The 22,255-nt window shown below is 37.8% G+C and overlaps 1 protein-coding gene across 1 annotated transcript in view; it reads right to left on the bottom strand.

The window, feature by feature from the left end:
• Positions 1-9,483: 9,483 nt before the first annotated feature.
• Positions 9,484-22,255, bottom strand: part of CNTLN (centlein) — a 208,818-nt gene continuing 196,046 nt past the window's right edge. The window contains exons 24-26 of the mRNA XM_074166843.1: positions 19,595-19,780; positions 18,178-18,255; positions 9,484-10,207 (exon numbers count right to left, since the gene is read on the bottom strand). Of these exons, the coding sequence (XP_074022944.1) occupies positions 10,106-10,207; positions 18,178-18,255; positions 19,595-19,780 (366 nt within the window). The 3' untranslated portion in view covers positions 9,484-10,105. The remainder of the gene's footprint in view (positions 10,208-18,177; positions 18,256-19,594; positions 19,781-22,255) is intronic.

Below are 22,255 nucleotides of genomic sequence, written 5' to 3'. Positions count from 1 at the left end.
TTAATAGCATACATTCAAGAACAAGAGCAGAAAAAGTCATTATGGTTTGGAAAAGAACAATGAATCAAGGAAAATACTACTTCAGAAAAAAAGAAAAACAAACAAAAAACCAGTCATATGAAGGAATTAGACCACCTCTTGCAAATAGTCTCTGTGTCATAGCGAACAAGTGACTTGACAAGGTCTTAGACATGTTCAGAACAGGAGGGATCCAGCCATTTCATTGCTCTGCTAAACACAAGACATGCCAAGACCCAGATAGCTCTAAAAGTAACAGAAATGCAAAACGTTAAATACAGGAAAGACAACTTCTTCAAAATCACAACAAAATGGATTGAGACTTTCCTTCTGTAGAATACACAGCAGATGCAGATATGAGAAGGCAGGAAGGAGGCTTTGCCACTCCTCTGGTGCTTGCATTGCATCATCGTTCTTCGTTCTTATCACATCACAGTCAGCACCGATTCAAGAGGCTGTTGAATACCCAGGGGACTTGTAGTGTGCTTAAAATTCAGTACATGCTCAGTTCCCCTCCTCATCTGTGTTACACCACTGCAAAATCTGCATAACGATGAATACTGAAATCTCCCTTTTAAATAGAGGGCATATATTCACCTCTCAACCGACTGCATAATGTCAGTCAGTAGGTAAGCCAGGGTCATATGAAACCAGACAGAAAGTTAGTCTGCATGGTATCAGGATGGAGTTTGTACTCTGCCTTGAGTCTCAAGGCAGATTCTGAAGTCTCAGTCTAAATTATTAAATCGTCACTATGCCAAGTGTCTGCTGAGTTTCCGTCATAATGCCAGGATTAATTGTGAATCAGACTTCACAGATGACTTGTAAATCCTCTTTGCATAGCACCTTAAATACGGATGCTATTCTGGGGGAGGTTAATACCAGGAAAACCCCTTATCCAGTTAATTCCATGCAAAAAGAAGCCTTGTAATGGAACTTAGCCACTTCCTGTACCCTACTTGGCTTCATAGCATGTACTTCAGTGCCATCCAGTGTTAGACATAAGGTCATTTAGCTAAAAAAAGTAATCTCTGCCACTTTAATACTTCAGGTCCTGATTTACCTCTCCAAGTCTCCAGTACATATGTCCAATATCCACCCACTTACTAAAATCTTTTAGAATCTTTTAAAATCTTTTAGAAAAATTCAATTTTTAATTCAACTACAGAATTTCAAATGCTAAGCATAGAAAAGGAAGACAATCACAGTTATCTGAGAAATTCTGTGTCCTGAAAAAATAAAAGATCCCTTGAATCCTTTTTGTTTTAGTGCCAGTTCAGATCAATTGAAAACAATGTGCTCCCTGTTCATTCATTGTTTGGAGGGAAGGTCTATATTATCTGGAGAACATCGCAGTTTTAGTCTTAAAAGACTGAGAACTTATCACGTAACCACTTCCTCCCATAAGAAGCCCCCTAAAGTCTTCCTCTGAGGGAGAGTATTTTATTGACAGAATGTTTTAAAAAAATTATCACTGCTAGTCTGTTAGTCTCCGAACTAACAGACAGAAGAGACCGTGGCATTTCATTTCATTTTGCTGTCTCTAAAAGATGATGATCTTCAGTTAGTGCTAAGCTGATGCACTAGATTTTTTTTTAATGAGCTCTAGTAGTTCAGACATGCTTCAGAGGCATTCTTATCTAGCATGCATTACTTCTAAAATAATATATGAAGACAACAACAACTAGATCAATGACATGAACATTGATTAACGTCACAGCCATGTGATCCTACCTGTGAAGGCTTGGACAGCCGGTTCAGGACCAGAGCAGGAGTAAAGAAAGAGAAAAGAATCAGAGCTAGGAGAGGAGAAACGCAAGGGAGCCTGATGGGCTGACGTGGGAATTGAACTGTGTTCTGTGGAAAGAGGGCTGTCAGAACCATGAGGCTCCTCCATGAGCCTTCACTCAGCACCCCCAGCCCCTCAGTTCAGAAGCCCACCTGAGCCTGGGCTCGTGCACCAGTCCTGTGCTGAGCTGTGCTGTAGGAGTGCCCATCTCCAGTCCTGTCTCCTGCTGCCGCTGAATTGTTTGGCTTTCCTGGACGGACCTTGGACATGAGTCATCGCTTCACTTTGCCTGATGACCGCAGGCCTATCACTCAACTGGTGGCTGTCAGCACCCTGCTCTCACAGCTGTCTGGCTTGCACTATGGGAACCACAGTGCTCATGTCTTGGACTGGGTGCTGGACAAGACTGGGCTTCTGGAGTAAGCACATGGCAGGGCGCAGGGAAGTCAGTGGGGTGGAGCCCTAGCTCACAGTATCTTTGGGTTTTCAGAGCATTAAGCTGGTCTGTTCTGTCTGAAGGAGATCACAGATCCCTGGGTCTAGCTCCTGTTTTGCTTGTGCCAGCTAGTAGCCTCACTTGCTTTTTGGTGCTGGGAAAACATGCATGACAATAAGAGAAATTGACAAGAGAAATTCCTGGCTTGAGCGAGATGCTCAAGGGTAGGCTGTATGGAGAACACAGCAATGTACTCCTAAATCAGTAAATTTCTTATGTATATGATATTCTGGTAGTACAAACAGTTTTCATTTTTAATGTATTATTTTTCTTCAGAAGTTAAAAATTTAATTTTGAAAAACAAGTGCAAAATCAGCAGCTTCACTACATGAATACCTGAAATTAAATTTAATAGAGATATTAAGTTATATAAATAAGAATTTAACTAACCATTCACCCTAGCTTTTCTATAAGGTCAATATTATTCTCCCATTTACACTTGTAAAAGGTACACTGTAGAGAAAATTTGTATTTTTAGAGTAAAATCATTGCATTTTCAATTGACACCTGTTAACCCTGATTTTCACATTGGTAAGCTATAGGTAGAGCTCCTGTTGACTACAGTTATTTCTGAGGTGTGGTCATAAACAGAAGAAAAAAGACCCTGGCCATACTTCCAGTATGAGGGTTGATTCCTTGAAATAACCAGTTCAACACGAGTTCCTAATGCAAAGTTGTACCTAAGAGGGTAAATGTGATCCTTGCATATTTAACTAAAGAAAGATCAAATAGAACAGGAAAATAGCACTATCTTTTGAATAATAATCATGTAGCGAGACCATTACTTGGCACATATTTTAAACAGTTTTCCTGCAGTATGAGCAACGAGTAAAGATGTAGCAAAGATGCATTGCAATGCTTGTGGTCCACTCATGCCTCTCCTCCCCACATGCACACCACGACTTAAAGTTCTGTCAAAGCTCACAGCCTTGATTACCTGTGTGGGGGCATTTGTTTGATAGTTATAAATGCCAGGCTTTGAAACTGAATCCAGACAATTTCAATGGGAAATCTTGAGTTGTGAGAGTTATTGATCGTAGGGTGATCATAGGGTTACTGTACTGGATTCTCCAACACATCAATTCTTCAGCTCAGGTTGAGTACCTTTCTAAATACAAATTGTAACATTTTATGCTGCAAGTTCTATTTTGCTCAACATCAACCATAAAGGAAATCTGACCGTCATCCTTCAAAATCTAGGATTGGTTGAATTTCAGATAATGATGTGCCATTCCTCTATCAAGGGAGTAACCTTCTTTCAGGATGATGTCAAATCTGTGCTCTGCAACAGGTTCTATAGGTTGGCGTCACTTGAATCTCCTCTCTAAAGCATCTGATATAGATATCAAATAAGCTGTTAGTTTGGTAAGGTAATTCTTTCACAAAGACATGAGCCTTAAATTTCCTCAGCCAGTTAAATATGCTGTAAAATAGTCCTCATAGAAAGCTGCACTTTTGTACAGCTGACCAAGATGCAAATACTAATCCACTTATCTCAGAACGGCTGTTATCTCAACCTACAAAAATCATGACATCAAGCCAATATCCTCAACAAGCCAGAGCTTTTGCTTATCCAGCTCCAGACCTGTTCAGAGACATTCCTTTCACATACTACTTTCATATCCAGTGTTAATCATGCCAAGCAACCCAACGGTGATGCATAAACTGTGTACAATGGCACAAAACTACTGAAATTAGCTCCCTTTCCTTGTTCTGATATTCAGCTCATAATTTAGCTAAATATTAGTTCAGTTAAGGTGAAACAGAAAAGGCAATCAGCCTAGCTGAAGGAATGACAGCCAGAATTAAAATATAGACCTTCCTGACCCCGTAGCCTCACTGCATTCCTGAAGATAACAACAAAAACTTAAGATATCTAGCAACACAACTGCATTGATTGCTAAATATGTGATTACAGCAGAAGTCAGGGAGTGTTCTTAGCTCTCTCAACCATTCATTACACCACAAGAAATTTCAAATAATTATACCTTGGGAATTCTCAATTCTTAAATCAGGAAATCTCAAAAATAGGCAGTTGTTTTATCTATGAGAATAGCGCATAATGAAACATAGCAAAGCATGGAAGTAAATGAACTGAGTTCAAGGACTTGTAGACCTAGAATAGTATTGTATTCTACTGGATGTAATGTATCTTACTTCAAGGAACTACAGAGAAAAAATAAGGGTGTAAATAGTTTTCTTCTTCTTTTCCAAGAATACAAAGAGTGAGACACTGCATGATGGCTACATGAACACTTTGACATGTTCTTGATTTTGCCCTGAACTACTCTTTGTTGTGAACGTCAAGTCATACCATATAACTACACTTACCAGCTGGAGTCTCATTCAGAATACCTAGCCTTAAAAATTGGACTCCAGAAGATAAACAGATTATCCAGACGAGGAAGTGCTGAGGTACATGGGGCTATACACGCAGTGCTCTCTCTAATGGAGAATCCTCAGGACAGAAGCAGATGGATCTCATTTGTAATAAGAGATCTAGATTTTGGAAAACTCATGTCTTTTGATTCCTATCAAGGTAAATGAGGATTTGTGTGGGTTAAACAGATGGCACTACAGAAACACAGTGTGAGAAGATATTATTGACAGATGCTGTCTTTAATTTTGACATTTTAGAGTACATAATGAAGATTTTTGAAAGGGTTAGAATATTCAAACAACTTGGAAGCTCTGCAGAAGTCTGAAGATTTCATATTTGTATATGTACATACACATATGCATAAGCATGTACACACACATATATGTGCACATATCTCTATTAAAAACTTGTTACATTTTAGGGACTTATCCCTGTGACACTGTACATAGTGGTTGTAAATAGACAATATATTTCACATGTTGAGATATCAGCTACTGCTGCCCGAGTGACAGGTCTGTCTGACACAGTATTTCAGAGCTTGCAGGGATCAAAGGATGACCCCACACAGGCTGCCGTCAGAAGCCAGTCCTGAACCCATTTTTTGTGAAAGTTTGCCATCTAGAGGCCACATCAGGAAGCACCAGGACATAAAACTGCTGCCTTAATGAAGGAAAAACAAATTAAGTGCATTTTCTGGATGTTTGTAGGTATAGTTAGTTCAAAACAGCACTGTATTTAAAATCTTTTATGTTTAGCTTTTTTGGCAATATTAACTTGACGGTGTCGAGCTGATACTTCTCCAGTAGATTTGTTACATGCATGTGCAATCTGAGCCTGGTTCCAGTGAAAAGGGTTTTTTAAAATATTCCTAAAACATAATCAAGGTAAGTACTTTTAATCCTTTTACAGTAAGAAAGATTGTTTCAGAAGCCCCCTCCTCTTCCACTGGTGCAGCAAAGATTAAATAAGCAGTAAAAACAAATATGTTCATTGCAGAGACAGAATTCAAACATTTGTGATGAGGTAAAAATTTGTTTTCTTTAGAATGTTAGCCTTTTTATTCTCCATATAAAAATATCTCAAACAAGATTAAATTTTTTTTCATTTCGATCAGTATTGACTGATACTTCAATTTTTTTATATCAAATTAGAAAAGTTGAATGGAAATACCTTTAAAATACATTTAAAAGATTAAGAAACCTCTTCAATGATATTTGGCAGCCTTTCCAGCAAAGTTTGCAGAAAGACTAGCAGTGCTATAATTCCAGGAGCACCTGTCAAGTGGTTACAGTTCTTTTATTTCTTCCTCTTCATCAGAAAATCTAATTTATGGTTTGGGGTTTTTTTTCCCCACTTTTTCTCATTAGGGTGCTTAGGTTCCATTTTCACCCCCCCAAAAATATACGAAAAATCTGTGTCCTTCTAAAATGCAGGAAATTGTACCTACCACCATGTAAAATGTAAGAAGGAAGAAAATCTTTACCAGAGTACGCCTGATAATTTTAGGAGAGTAATGAGGTATTCAGCAGAGACATTGGTTCATCTGAAGTGATAACCACCCTCCTCCCATCCTGGCCTAGTCACTCCAGAGGCTTTTATAGGGACAAACTGATACATGACAATGCATGTACTCTTTGTCTGGAAACACTTTTGTTGGTACCCTGTTCAGTACAACGTACAAAGAGGAACAGACTACTTACTGTTGAATTTTGTAAGTGGAAGATGACTGGCGTTTCATGATCTTTAAAGACTGGGGAGGTGACTGCTTCCTCTACTGGTTTGCTACTGCAGCCCATGTCTTGCTGCAACGGGTGCTGTGGCATCGCCTACAGGCAGGTGTTGGAGGTTCAAGGCCAGAGCTGGAGCTGTTTCACTGGTGCCCAGGCTCTGCCTTTCCCGCAGGGAAGCCCCCCCCTGAAGCACAACAAGGAAGACACCAAGCTCCCAGGCTCTAGGCTGAGCCTATACCCAAGTGGGCTGATCCAGCATTTTCATTGCACAATGGAGACAGCAAATTATAATCTGAGCATTGCTCCCCCTGCTTGATGCTCTTGGAAGCTGGAAGCTGGCTTGTAAGGTAAAGGACACACCACTGACCCAAGAAAGTGATAAGTGCAAAGGAAGAAATTTTTACCAAACACACCAGAATCCAAGGGGAGACATCCCTAGTCTGCGTGCTCCTATGTTCAAAATGTTTTCTTTGTGTAATTCAGAGAGGCCAAAGTAAAATGATACTAGTGCTGGGGATGGGGTTTTAAATAAACATTTCTTAAAATGCACAATTTAAGTTAATCCTCTCTGCATCAGAAGGAACAAAATGGTGTAGGAAATAAAGCATAGTGAGGGATTTCTTCTGCCTCTCTCCACACGTTTGCATTAAGAGAGACAGCACTAGCCAGAAACAGGCTGCTTGAGGGACTGAAGAAACAGACCTGGCAACCGTTCATTTTGCATTTTTGCTGGTTCACAAGGTTTGTGTGCACCAGCTTCTCTGAGCAGAATGGTAGGAATAGTAGAAACAGACCATATTTTGTAATTCTAAATTTAGAAACCAAAAAGGCAACGCTACAGCAGCCATGATTTATTTTGAGAATGCATTTCAGTCAGCTACTGGATTAGCAAACAAGCTAGCAAGCACTAAGACCTGTGACCAAAAAAAGTAGCCATCTCTCCACGGCAATTCTCTGAGGACTGCTTGCTAGAGCAGACCAAAGACCGCCACTTCTCTCAAAATCCTGAAGTAGCGGTTGGCGATGCAATGCCATGCAGACTTAACCACGTGCTTCCTCGGTATAAACTTGAGACCTTTCTTTTTAAGTTTGTCTAGTGGTAAGGCTTCCAGGTTAACACGCAGGCAGGAGGGACGGAGCATCCACTTACAAGTGCACTGGGCACAGCTGGCAGATGTTGGTGGCAGCTGCAGGCAACCTGTGTGGGAGCAGGTCTGGCACTGCCCTAAGCCCCTAGTTACTTGCTTGCTTTCTCAATACCTGAATCAGTAATTAAAAGCTTTTTAACTGCCAAAAAATTAATTTGATGGAAATTTCTTTACATGAAGCTGGTTTATTGCCCCTGACAACAAGATAGGTCAAAAGCCCTTTAAGTGATCTTTTCTGAAGGCTTTTTGCTGGACTGAATGAGGAAGTCTCTTTCTTCATTGGAAAGCTATGTTCCCATGTAGCTGGCTTGTTGCTCACTTGATCAAGGCTGTGTGCTGCTGCCATCAGTGACTCACTCACTTTCCCAGAGTGAGCTGTCATCTGCCTCTTCCACGGAGCACAAGTGCTGATAGCAGCTCTGCAAGCTCCCTCATTAGCAAGTGAACATTTACCTGAAGGAGCTTAAGTCTCATCACAGAAATGGCAGACAACTGCAGAAGACTCGGATGAAGGGAAAGAGATGTATCTGTACTGTTGTATGTCCTGCAGAAATTGTTTTGGTAGAGTCCAAATATGATGGTTTGGCCAAGTAAGCTTATCAGGCTTATTGACCCTAATAATTTTCAAAAGGCGGCAAAAATTAATCCCCCCTCAAGGCCTAGGCCAAAGAGATTTATGGAGAATTAACTTTCTTTGTAGAGCATTGTTGGGTCTCTTGTGACATGATGCACAAGTTACGAGAAAAAGGTACTAGTTTGGTAAATTGTCTCAAAAGGTTGTTTGGTTTCCATGTGAATTACCTGGTGTTCCTGGCTCTTTCACTAAGACAAAAGATCAGCAAGCACTAAGATCAGCACCATGATCAGACTTGCACCAGCAGGTTTTGCAGAGCATGGAAATGAAGACAAAGGGGCTAATCTTCACTGACCTTTAGCCTCATGAAGTTCTTTCCACCGCCCAGCAACAGACATTATGTTGAAATTATTTTCAAATACATTTTGCTGGAATTACTGAAAATCATATGAACATGGTTTCCAGGTATTTTGATGGATTTATCTTCCATAATTTTTATTGGCATTGATTTTATTGGCATTGCAGCCCATGTAAATTTTTAGCTTCAGTAAAACCCAGAGGCAAATAGATCCACAGCTCCATTCCCTTTGCATGGGAGTGGCTTCCTTTTGCTTGCTTTGAGTATGTCACTTGATGGTTTCACATGATGTCCCTTATTTCTTGCCTTGGAAAAGGTGGTGGTCAACCATTCCTAAAGATGTGTTTCTTTTTTCACATGCGGATAGTTCCAGGTCTTAATTTACAGGTGGAGGTGGAATATGTTTGCATGATTTTCAGTAATTTCCATAAAAACCCTCTCAAGCCCCTGTTGTCACCAAGTGTAACTGAAGTTCAGTGACCTCTTCCCTTCCTCATCTTTTTCTTAGAGACACCAAATAGTAAACTCCGTAAATTAAAAGCAGCACACTGACATCCTAGGTAAAGCACTGGACTGATATGCAGAAAACTTTTCTGTTTCATGCTTGTGTTGACTGATCTTAGGCCAAATAGATCTTGCTTCTGATTCCCCACCCAATATGAATAATGATGGTGATATCTGTTGTAAAACAGCTTGATATCCATTGATGAAGAGCCAAATACAAGAGCTAAATGTTACCAGAAACCTGGGTCTTTCATTTGATCAGGTGGGTTGGTCCAGCAGAATACAAACTCTTAAGATCAAAGATGTGAAGAAGCAGTAATTATTTGTTAGTACTGCCAGAGAAATCTTGGTGGAAACAACTGACTAAAACTCTATACCATTTTCCCAAGGAAAGTGAGGGCTTGCAGCTTGGTGTTAGCCGAGAAAGAACTGGGACTACTACTGAAAAAATCCACTGGAAAAAACCTCATTGTGTTTAATTTTTTTAATTCAATTAAATGCATTGTACACAATACATTCCAACTCAGAAGAAAACACAGCTTTTCCCGGGAGTATTACTCTACATTGAATACTTTTTTTCTACAATCATTCGTTTTCTCATTTTTTCCAACATAAAGAAAGCATATCATTTTATGCTTCTTATATCATAAAGCTGGGATTCACAAAAAGGCTAAAAGAAATTAGGTATTCAAAATCTCAATGATATTCCCGGTTCCTTTTAAATCCTACTTCTACTGTTCTGGCTAGTACAAGCAGGAGTTACTTAGCTGCTTTTTTTACTTTCTGAATTGTACAGATGTGTATTGATCGTATCAAAAACATCCTCTCACTACAAAGCCTGCATTGGTGTTCACTGCTAATGCATTTAAAGGAAAATCATTTTTAACTCGGCATTGATTTGCAGCAATTTTTGTCTTCAGGAATCAAACACCACACTCCTTTCTAAATAGGAACGTAATTAATTCCTCTTGTTCAACAATTAATTAGTACACAGTTTCTACTTATGTATTGAACATGCATATTGACAGTTCTTTATGTGAAGAGGAAAGACAGGAGGAAACAGCACACGTATTTTATTCACACTTTGCAAAGATAGGTCTTACCAATATCACACAGTGTGTTTCATGAGAGAACTGTACTCTTCTACCAGTTTCTTCTTCTCATTTAATTTTTCCAGTATGGCATCCATTAAGGGTGATGCAAAAGGAAACTGGAAAAGAAACATAGTAAGAAAAATTATCATTGAACTTTTATTTCCTTCATGTGAAAAACGTTTATTAAATATCTTTAAGCCATTAGATTTCACTTAGTTCTGACAACTACCACGCATACACACATCTGATCTTTAAAGTTCACCTGCCTGGTTAGTGTCTGAAAATTTGCTCTCTATCATAAAAATGATAAAAGAACAGAGTAAAATGAAAAAAGATAAACGCCTTATTGAACAATTCATGCTTTACTGACCATGTTAATGATGCAAACTGCAGTACCAGCATCTCTGTCATTTATCTTCAATCAGCTGATCAATAAAAGGTTACAGTCATCTCTAGGGCAGAAATGGTAGTGTGTGTTCACTACTCTCAAGAGGATGAGACAGAACTACCAGTACAGATCTCAATGCTGTGGCAACTGCCTTAAACTCACAAGTGAAAACTTGTAAATAAAAAAACCCAAAGCAAAACAAAACCCAAAACTCCAAAAGCTTTAATTGGATCGAGCTGCTCCTCAAAAACATGATATAAAAAATTGTATTTACATATTTATAGAGAAAAGTGAAAACCTCTTTTATATCTCCTCCAATATAAAATATGTATTTGCACAGTCAATGTTTTCAGTGATTTGGTATATTTTTCAATTTGATTGCTTTAATGCTTAAAGAGGTTTTCTTCCACAGTCCTGGTTAATCGGGTCACTGTATGCTGGGGAGTACTTTTGGAGGTGGTACAAAACACTAGTTCCAGCTCCACCCAGAGAGTGGTCAGTGCTGCACAGAAGGAGTGCAGAGCAGTTTTCCATCAACCTTTGGAAAGTCTCTGTCAGCTTCACAGAGCTCTGTCAGCTTTCTTGAACTCCTGGTGAGACCTGTGGGTGACCAAGGGGTCAGTCCCACATGAAAAATAACAGGTGACGCTCATATCAGAAGGAGAGAAAATTTTACCTTAATAAGGCCACCAAAAATAAATTAGATAAAATATAGCAGTTGATTGAGCAGGCCAATCACCAGCTTCCTCTGCTTTCCCCAACTGTAGTTCAAAGCAATACTTTTGCATCTAGAACCACTCTCTATTTCCACATTTGAGTGTCATTACTCTGATTCTATTTTTTTCACCTCCCTATTCCATCTTAAAGACAAAACTGTATGGTACTTCCACCAGATAAAGTACTGCCTATTTCCTGGTATATGAAACAAAAATTATAAAACAAACAAAAAAAACCTCAGACGTGAAAGTAAATCTAATACAAATGCAGGTCTAATGTCTGAACTGATATACAGATATCAATCTATATACTGATATTTATTATTACTAACAAGTCAGAAAAAAATAATCTGAAATGGTAGCAAGTAAAATCTTGTTAATAGCAAGCACCTGTCATGAAGTGACTGTAACGGCAATCCTACATGTTCAACAGTCACTTTGTAGTCACAGAAAAAGGATGATAGTATGCCTTATTTCCCTTTTTTAAAGGAAAGGCGGTTTTGAAGGGCTGGTACTTGCTGGCCAGACATGTCTCCATCTGTCACAAATAACTTCTGTCTATGGTAAGAGTTTTCTAGTAGTCATCTACACCTGTCAGCTTTCTCCCATACGCTGTTGTGATGACTTTTTGGGGAATAGAGTGATCCAATTCACTGAGCACAAATCTATTCAGAGAAATAGAAGACATAATTTATTTGAAATTCTGTGACACTTACTTGCTACTGTGCTTTAAAAACACTGACTCCAGCATCCTGTTCACTCTAATTGCTCTCCCTCCTTGTTTAAATATGTTTTTTATGAGAACACTATACCATTAGCTAAGCCTTTAATTTTTCTTGCCTAGCCTGACTACATTCACTTCTGATACATTTTACCTCCTTAATGTTGTGCCTGAGATGAATGGTTTCTTATTGATGTCTCTGGCTCATATCATTCTAGCTACATTTTACTTGCTGCTCTGTACTTTCTGTGCCTTCCATGTCATAGCAAAGTGATCTTTCAAGAACTCTTTCTATTTAAATCATTCATTTAAATCAAGAGCATTTGAAAGTTGAATGTTATGTCATTCTTTCACCATTTGTCGGTTTCAGAGAAAGTGCTGTATGTTTTTATCTGCTTTTCTTTCCATGCAGACACCCAGAACTGGATGATCTCTACAGTCTTCATCTTTAATAGAAGCCTGTCAGATTTACTTTTAATGATGGCTCTGTAACTATCCTGGGAAGCTTCACTCTACATATCTCCCCAGAACTTCACAACCGTTGAAGATGTCTCTACTCCAAACTATTCATCCCAGCTTCCAAACCTGCCATATGCTTGGGGAAAGCTTTGGGAGTTCAGTGAGTGCTAAGTGCACACCTAAGGAGTGAAAGCTTGTTTATACCACTGATGATTATATATTTTCATACAGAATGATACTTCATTCAAATGTTTTCCAGTTATCTGTGCCACAACCAATTTATCTGAACGCTAAGCATGAACAATCATAGCGATCCTAAATCAGTATATTATGTTACACTTTAAGAGAAGCACTACTTAACTGATTTGTATGAATTCAGAAAATTTGAGAGTGCAAACTACTTGTGGATTTAAAGATTTTCGTTTATTTATTTATCTTTACCAGAATTGTAGATTTCTTCTTTGATACTAGAAAGCCATATGAATGAAATGGCGTATTTCTTACACAACTTATGAGATGGATATCTTGCTGTATGAGTAACTGTAAGGTAATAAGATCCTAAAGAGTCAGGAATGCTGATAGTTATTTCTGTTTCCCTCACTTCTTCTGGAGATTATATATATATATATATATATATATATATATATATATACACATATACATACTTCTTCTGGATATACTTCTTCTGGAGATCGCTTCCGTGAAAAATAAACTAGTAATATTTAGCATCCTTACACCACACGACTGAGTCTCAGTCAGCACAAGTACATAAATATACACTGATCTGCCAGTAAAGACTCATAAGGAATGCAAGGTTATGTTGTTATTCTAATGAGACATAGTGTCTCCATTCACAGATCACAGCGCTACTTGGCCTCTGCTTCACACAGTCTAAAATGTGTTAACATGGAAATAAAAGTATTTAATTTCTGGAATACACAAATTAGTGGTTACACCTATTTTATATATCCCCATATGGATCAGTATAATACATTTGCCCAGCAAAACTACCCAAACACACTGCAGAGCTGCCTCAAATTGAATTAAGTGAACCACAAAGAATAACCTGAAACAACCCTGAGAAACTCAGATTATAGCAACCAAAACCTCCTAATTTCACTATAAAGTCAAAGTCAAAGTTTACAAAAAAAAATACACCACCACTTCACTATTGTTCTTTGTCCATTCTGCTTTGTGACTGGCTGTATATACATGATTATATTATATATATATATATATATTTGTGCCTGTCTGTAGTCTCATTACAATCTGTCCTTGTTTTCAGTTCAGGACAATGATGTAATCTGGTTTTGTTTGTATGCATGACACAAAACACAGATTTTTATATCATAATGGCTTGTCAATGCACAGGACTGAGCTCTTATTCTCATAAAGACGAGAAAACAATGGTTACTTTCTGATGGTCTGACACCAATGTTAACGGTGCCCGGGATATGGTTCAGACTGCACTGGTGCTGCTTTTGAAGGTGCAGGTACTTGAAACACCTGGTGATGTTGGCAGTGGTGAGTGTGCGCAGGTGTGTTTGTGCATGGGTGAATAACTATGTGTGCTTGTGAGCAGGGGACAGGCAATGAGTAAAGAGAAGGAGAAGACAGACAGGAGCTGGAGAGAGACTACTGAAAGCAAAGCAGGAGAGCTCCAATCCAAGAAATTTGAAAGGAAACAATCATAGCTGTCAGTGCACATTCCCAGATGATACCAGAGGAAATCTAAATTTAGAAGCCAGTGCAAATCCTAAAAAGGGGTTGGGGAAAATCCCTACTGATGAAGAGTGAATATTCTGTCACAAACACTGTTCTAGGGATGGATTACACACATACCTACAGAGCACCCACAGAACAGAGGGGAAGGTTTTTTTCTGGAAGTTGTTACCATTGAAATATGATTTATAGATTCATAATGAGGTCATGAGAGGAAACATTTTATTAGTCAACTTTGTTTATGTGAGATGTGATATCTTGAGGAGCACATGAGGACGGAGGGAAGGCAAGTGTTACTGTTTATCTAATAAGGGACATGCTAAATCAATGCTGTCATTTGGTTCAATGCCTGGAAGTGTTAGGCAAACGATTTGTATTTTATTAACAAATAGTTCTTGGAGACTTCAGGTCGTAAACTGGATTGGGCTAACATGCTGTATTCAGATACAAAATTATTAATGGATTGTTCAAAGATGTTGTTCCTTACTATCAGTCACAATGAACAAAAACCTTGGGTGGTACGAGAAATCTTGTCTAAGTTATGTGAAAAGAAGTCATCCTCTTAGTTTGTCTATATAAGATTCCTATGATGGGAAAAAGCTAGAGAAGGTTGCTGGTTTGTTTGGTGGTTTTGGGGGGTTTTTTTATGATTATAAAAGAGAGTGCTACTATACTGTGCCAGTTTCAGATAATAAGACATACACACTCAGATGTTAGGGATAAAGTAGGTAGATGCCTCATCAGTTGCCATGCAAGCTGTAAGCACACATACATACTGAGATAACCATACTTGTTCCCTCCTATCCCAAATACCATGAACTGCTAAAAACTCAGTGGACTACAACGCGATACCTCTCCCAGCTTCTTTCTCCCACGCCAATCACTAATGCACAATCAGTCTGATGTCTCTATACGTGACGCAGATACCCCTGTGCAGGTAGCAGATACCTGCATGCGCTCCTGTGAAGCCTCTACACATACAGGTTCTTCATAGGCAAGAGAACCTTTTACCTTAATGTCAGTTATTAAGATGTTTGATTCTTATACTTTAGTGAGAACACTCTAGTCATTGAGTGTTAATGTACAAATACAAATAGACAACTGAAAAAACACTTCCTGGCCATTCAAGACATAGGTTTAGACAATAAGTGACTTCTACTAGCTTGGTAGAATTCAGAACATGACTGTACTTTTTGATTACATGATTCTTATTTACATAATAACGTCCTGATGCAGAGGTGTCTCTATCAAATTGTAAGCTTCTTAGCAGTGATGTAGCTTCTCCACATGTGTTTCTATAGTAGTTGATAAAACAAAGACACAAACTCTGACTGGGGTCTGCGAGCCTCAGGAATGCAAAAATATCTATCACTTAAATATTACAATTCTTGTAAAGCTGACAGAAATTAGACTTTTTCAAGTCATAAGAGTACAGAGAATAAAGGTACAGATGAAGTGTAAAACAGAGGTGTACTACTCTTTTATCATTACACTTTAGGGGAATCTATAAAATGACAGTAAAAAGCAACTAGTGCTTCCCTCAGTTCCCTCCCCCCCAAAATTCTAATGCAGCAGTAAAATGGCGTATGTCAGTAATAAAAATAAAATGTCTATGACATTTTAAATGTTATCATACTGTCACAGTGGAATAAAATTAGCTTGAAGAATGATCTAAAGGGATATGATGCAGTTCATTATGTATAACAGCAACAGCAGCAGTTTCCCAGTGTTCATAAAGGTTTCTCCATTAAATTTACCTCCAGTCAATAATTAGGAGTCCACAAATAAACCTAGGCAATTAAATCAATACTGCTGGGCAATTATGTTCCCAAGTCCTGGCTCAATGGCACAAAAAGGCACTATATCAAACTGCAATATTAAGTGATCTGATGCAATTTTCAACCGAACATTTTCTCAGAATAACAGAACAGGGCAAGCCTGCATCTCTGTTCAAGATGCAAATGGGTACACAGTTTGCCAACCTGTAACGCTAAGTAAGCAGCCTGTAATGAGCAAAGTCTCGACAGAAAGCTTTCATTTTACCGTGAGCTTTAGTTTTCTGATCAGAAATATAACTGATGCCTACTAAAGGAAACCACAGGCAAACCATCTACAAGATATGAATTAAGCATTTTAAAGGGCATAGAGCTCTTCCGTGAGCTGCTCCCAAATACAGAGACCAAAAATCTTAGCAATTTCCATTTGTGTGACTTAGCTTGGGCAGGAATGAAAAGCATAGCTGGCTGCTCCCAAAAAATACTAATCCCCTTGCAGTTCTAAAGACGGTCAGCTTACCAAGAATTGCTTTTACTCTCAGAGCTCCTCCTGAGGAACCCCACAAGATGGAGCAAAAACCACTGAAAAGCACTATTAACTTGTACACAAACTTGTACAGCTAAGAGCAATGAGCTCCTCTATCCCTAGCTAACATTTGCAATCCTAATACAGTTGGTTACATAGTCAACAAACCCCTCACTCTCCATGCTCTGTTTTTTCCTGTCGGTCTATATCAGGCAAAGAGAAGTGATAAAATTCTGCTTAGGATTTTTTAATGATTTACCAAAGAATGACAAAAAAAAAAAGAATAAGAATTCTTCATCATATTCCATGAGTCCGATTCCTATTTTGAGTCCATAATATGGATGGAACCTTGAAATTTATAAATTTTTTAAAATACTTAAAATAAAGGCAATTTAGTGAATAAAAATATTTGTGCTTTTACTGCAGAGTTCCATGTAACACTATGAGGTTAAATTTAAATGCCAGTATTTCTGACAGAGCCAGTAAAAGCAAACAGATATTTCCAAATCCTCCACTGCAGCAATTAAGCAGCCTTAATGGTAGTAAGTTCTGATAATGAAGGAGGGAAGAAAGAGGGAAAAACTGTCATTCCTTAAAAATCTGGCCATAGGACACAATCTAGACGCAAAAGCTATTAATGATAAAATATGTAAATCTGAATGTGAGTGTTCCCTTGAAATAGCTTTCAAAATATTTTCAGTCATTCACATTCTTAACTGAAATGAACTACATCGTTAATGGACCCATGCTAGTGAATATGCATTAGGAACACTGGATTTATAAATCGAATTTTATTTCTTTTCAGACATCAGCTACCCGTCATCTGAATAAAGGAGACAACTAAAATATAATGGAAAAGTTTCAGGAGTCAGTGTATGTTGTCAGTGATGTCCAAACAAAAGCTGACTGTGGCTAGAAAAGCAGGGCTCTCACCTGCCAATAAACTGCCCTTGATCACTTACAAGAGGGGAGCATCCCAGCAGACTCTGTGTGTATTAAAAAAAAGACTTGAAAGAGAAGAAAAAGTATCACACAGGTCACAGCGGCAGTCTCAATGGACCCCTCAGGGATTTCTGCTAGTCTCAGCCTTGTCATCCTCTATGCAGCTCTCCTCTCTGCCCAGAAAATGTCGATAGGAAAATGTTTGAGGGGCCTCTGGTGGAAATTTTTTCATTCTTTCTGCATTGACAGGATGCCAAATCAATATTTACTTCCCACTAACAAGCTGCTCAAGGTCTCAGTAGAAAATATTGTAGAGAATGCGAGAAGACACGATAATAAACAGCTGTCTGGCTATGAGGAAAACATGAATTGACTGGAAACAGGTCCACAGTAAAAGGTCACTGAAACCCATGAACTCCTCAGGTGTCCATATCAACTACTAACTTTAAAGGCACATAATAAAAAATCTCTTTTTCCTAAGAGGTATGAGAGAATGGATCCTTTTCACTCTAGCAAGCATTACACACTGTTTAAATAATTCAATTAACACATTTGCCAAGATCTGTGCTTGTTTTCTCCAGCATTGTTTCAGCTGTTAAGTTAGCGATCACAAATCCTTGGTTAACATATCTTCAATTTTATCCAGTGACTCTTATTTTAAGAGAAATAAAAAGGAAATGCTGCAAAACAAGGATTTTACATTGCCTTATCACAGTATAGTTTGGGACCATCAATAGCAACATAATTAGAAATGCAACCAATTAATTACAACCTAAAAACACTTAGCCACTCAGAACAGAAAGTTGTAATTAATTAAGGGAAGATAAAATTTAGCACCTGTGTTTCAAGAAGTTTCTGTATATACTGCAGCCATTCTTTGTCTTTTTCAAACTCCATTTTTGTCTTTGCTGTTTCCTAAAAATAGAAAAATATAACAGAGACACAATATTTTGACACCACCTGAGAAGAACATAATGAACAATAAAGGAAATGGGTAACTGAATATACATTAAATAAACAGCATGTGGAAGTGGGAACTATGCATGCAAAACTAGTTATCTGAAGCATATCCACCAAGTATGAGGGCTCTGTTAAATTTATAAACCTATCCTTGTTAGTGTATGACCCTAGAAGCATGCACGCATGTTCTTTTCACATGAAAATACAGGTGTACATGTGATCTATGTGTAAATTTTACGAGTTTTAAAGGTCCTGAGTCTACAAACTGATAAACGGATTATATATTTAAAATTTGTGCAGTATAAATTCGTCACCTCTATTTTAAATTTGTTTTCTATTTATAGTTAAGTATGTTTGTGTTTTACACGTATATTCACAAGAGTGATTACAAGAAAAAAACCAGAATGTAGAAATTACTTTGAGAATGAGATAAGCATAGAACAATTCTGTCAAAATGAATCACTCTACAGAGGTGTATAAATGTCAGTAAACAGGGCAGATGTGGGTCCATTTTATTTGTATTCATGTATGTAATCCATATCAGTGCATACATATACAATGCGCCCTCATTTAACCACTGTGAAAACTCTCTTTTGTGAATTCTGTAATATAAAGCTCCAACAAGGCTAAACCTAAGTCATCACCAGAATACTTTTACAACCCCATAATGGTCAACTCCCAGACACTCTTATTAAAGTAAGTGTACAGGCTTTTTTCTGTATTATTTGATCAGGCCAAAATAAAACTGGATAAGAGATCTTATTACTCTGTCTATTTAATAGAGAGTGATTTGATGAAACATTATCAAATATTTCACAGTAAAATGCATGACAATCAACAAAAAAAGGCAATGGATTCCCCCAGAAACCATATGTCTACTAGGAATACCTTTAATAGATACCACAATTCAGGAAAGGAAGCATCAATGGAATCCATCTGGCACAGCAAGACACATTCTAATCTTGTTTTCATTAATGTAGAAGTCTATTTAAAATGTATAATCTGCCAAATAGTCTCACAAAAGGAAACTACTAGGGATTTTCAAATAATGTCTCTACATCTCCATGTTCAAAACAGTATACTTATATTTTATTATTCATGCCCGAAGTCTTGCCACCTTATGAGTCTCTAACCTGACCTTTTTATTTAAATCCAACTGTTCTCTTCTTTGTGTGCTGGATGCTGCACAATGAAATTCCAGTCTTTACCTGGAAATCCTTTTCCTCCGGAACAGAAATATACAGCATCTTCTGATCTAGCCCCTTTTTACTGAAGAGTCCTTAAAATAACTTACCTCATCATCTTCTACTTCTAATATCTCCTCAAGATCAGTTGTTGAAACATTAAGGATAGACGCTGCCAACTGAACAGACTCTTGGGAAAGACCCTTTTTGCATGCTCTCACTTCTTCCATTTTTTTTGCCTGTTTGATTTTTGTTCTCAGCTCTCGCACGCTTTGCTGTAACTCTCTGGTTAAAGCCTGGAAGACGCAAGCAAAACAATACTCCGTCGCAATTTTTCTTAAAGTGCAAACACTATGGAAAAAACATTATCATTTAGACTAAGCTCCTTTACGTGGGAATTATCTTCATTCTGTGTTATTGGTTCAATAGGATATGTGCTGTAATATTAAGTAACACGGTGTTTAGAACTCAAAATATGAATTAATACATTAAACCAGAAAATGTTCTTAAATACAGGTACAAATTTTATTTATTTTTATGACCTTAGAAAAATAACTGTATTCAAATACCATCAGTAGTAAGACAAAGCATGTTCCACAGAATCAATTAAAAATCCTTTCCTGATCCAGTCCACCAGAAATGTTCTTGAAATAACAACAGAAGTGTCAGGGTTTACTGTGGTCAGATATCTTTTTAAAGCTTATTCATACCTCACTACCTGAAGAAACACCAGTATGCCTCTTCATTCAAATCTTGAAATAAAGACAGGGTAATTCAAAACTGTCCTAGCCAGCTACCGATTATTCCCAATGTAATTTCTACAACCTAAACCCTCACAGTAGCAGTTATCCATTGTTGATAAGCAGCACACCCTTGGGGCACACAAGTCCACCCTATTATTATTCAAGGGTTGCATAGGAAAGGTTATATTCTCTGTGCAGCTGGTCCATAGAGAAGGCCTGCCTAGGCCAGGCAGTTTCTTTGCAAGGGTGCTCTTAGAAGGTAGTAGATGTTTCAAACAGATACCAGCCCAGGTGGTGGGAGGAAGATCAGGTGCCAGACCAGAACTACTGCAATTATTCTTTAATCCTGGTTTTGAAAAGGTCTGAAGCAGGGGTGCCAAGAGAAGCCTCAATTTTATATCCCATTTCTGCTGTTGAAGTCTTTTAGTTAGTTTTAAGCAAGAACTAGAGCTTGATAGGATGTCTAATGCTGCTAACACTGCATAAATTAAACTGTCTTTATTATCATTACTACTATTACTAGTGACTAATAAAGACAATAATAATAAAGGACAATTTTTCTATTACCATTTCTGAAATGTGGTATACATTGCTAAGCCAGAAAGACATTCTCAGCCTAAAAAAAAATCCAGAAAAAAACAGAAGAATACTCTTAAAATAAAACTGTTTGAAAGGTTTAAAAAATAGGAAAGTAGACCCGATTTCTGGAGTGGAAAAAAGGGATTACTGGGATTTAGTAAAACTGATGTAAAAACCTAGGAAAAGTAAAACAAAGCAAGATGACTACACAAAAATTTTTATTTGTTAATGGAAAAGAGAAAACCAGGAAGGCTGAGGCCACTCTTCCTTTATTTAAAGCTAGAAAAAAGAAACAGTATGAAATATCCTGCTGAAAAGACTTTGTTGACCTGAATGAAAGCTGACTGGAATCCAAACCTGATTTTGGTTTTTGTTCCTGAACACTACACTAATACTGAGCTTGAATAATACCTTCCACAGCTGAACATGAGCCAAACTGCACAACAAAGAATTGATGGTTCAAGTTCCTACCTCTCCTATTCCTGAAGTTCTCTGGTTCAGTGAAATAACGCTTAGCATTAGTATAAATCATCGGTTGTATAACTGAAGTTATTTTGTTTCAATATTTATGGAACAAAAATGTTTTGTCAAAAGAATAGCAAGACAATTTTATTTCAAAATTGCTGGCTGAGAGACAGCAGCAGTAACTCATTGTCAGAAGATCCTCCTAGTGTATTCAACTTCCATGACTCAAGCAGAACTGTGATTTTCAACACAGACACCCTGGCTCAGTTCAAAATGAGAGAATAAGGTTTTCTTTTGATCGTCATATCTGGGGCTCATCTTATTAAACTATCTCACCAATAGCTGATTAATTCCTGAAAATTCTTTTTCTGCAGAATGCCTTCATCTCATAGAAACTGACTGCAGAATTATGAAGCCTGTTCATTGGCATTTGGGGTAAAGTACTCTACATCCTCTTGTGTATTCAAAATACGGTCATTAGAGAGCACTTGCTGATATATGTCAAAGAAAGCACAACAGATTCATCTGATTCCAAGATTTGTTTGTTTTTCTACCATTTCCCAAATTAACGTTTTTCTGTATTTAGCTAAAATGTAATTATTAAAAACAAAATTACCCTCCCAAAAATTTGGGGAGAAGAGGTATACTGAAATTTGTCCCATTTTCTGATTCAAGTGTGGGTCCCTTCATCCACAGTATTTCCAACAAAATACCTTGCACATAGACCTATCTGCAAGTACAGAGCTGAGAGGAATGAAGAAACTTGAAAGGTTATAGGCAGGGAACTAGGGCAAGAGAGGAGAGAACTCCAATTAGAAAAGCACACAGTATTAAAAAAAAAAAAAAATAGTACCAAAAAGAGCCTGAATAGCAGCAGTTTATGAAAAAGAGAAAAGGGGGGAAAAAGAAAAAGGAAGTTAAAACAAAAATCAAGGAAAGAGAAAATTACAACTAATAGATTTTTATATGCAAGCATACACATTA

The sequence above is a fragment of the Numenius arquata genome, chromosome Z (genome assembly GCF_964106895.1).
Source record: "Numenius arquata chromosome Z, bNumArq3.hap1.1, whole genome shotgun sequence".
Taxonomy (NCBI): domain Eukaryota; kingdom Metazoa; phylum Chordata; class Aves; order Charadriiformes; family Scolopacidae; genus Numenius; species Numenius arquata.
The sequence above is the reverse complement of the archived record's forward strand: the minus strand, read 5'-3'. Positions and strand labels throughout refer to the sequence as shown.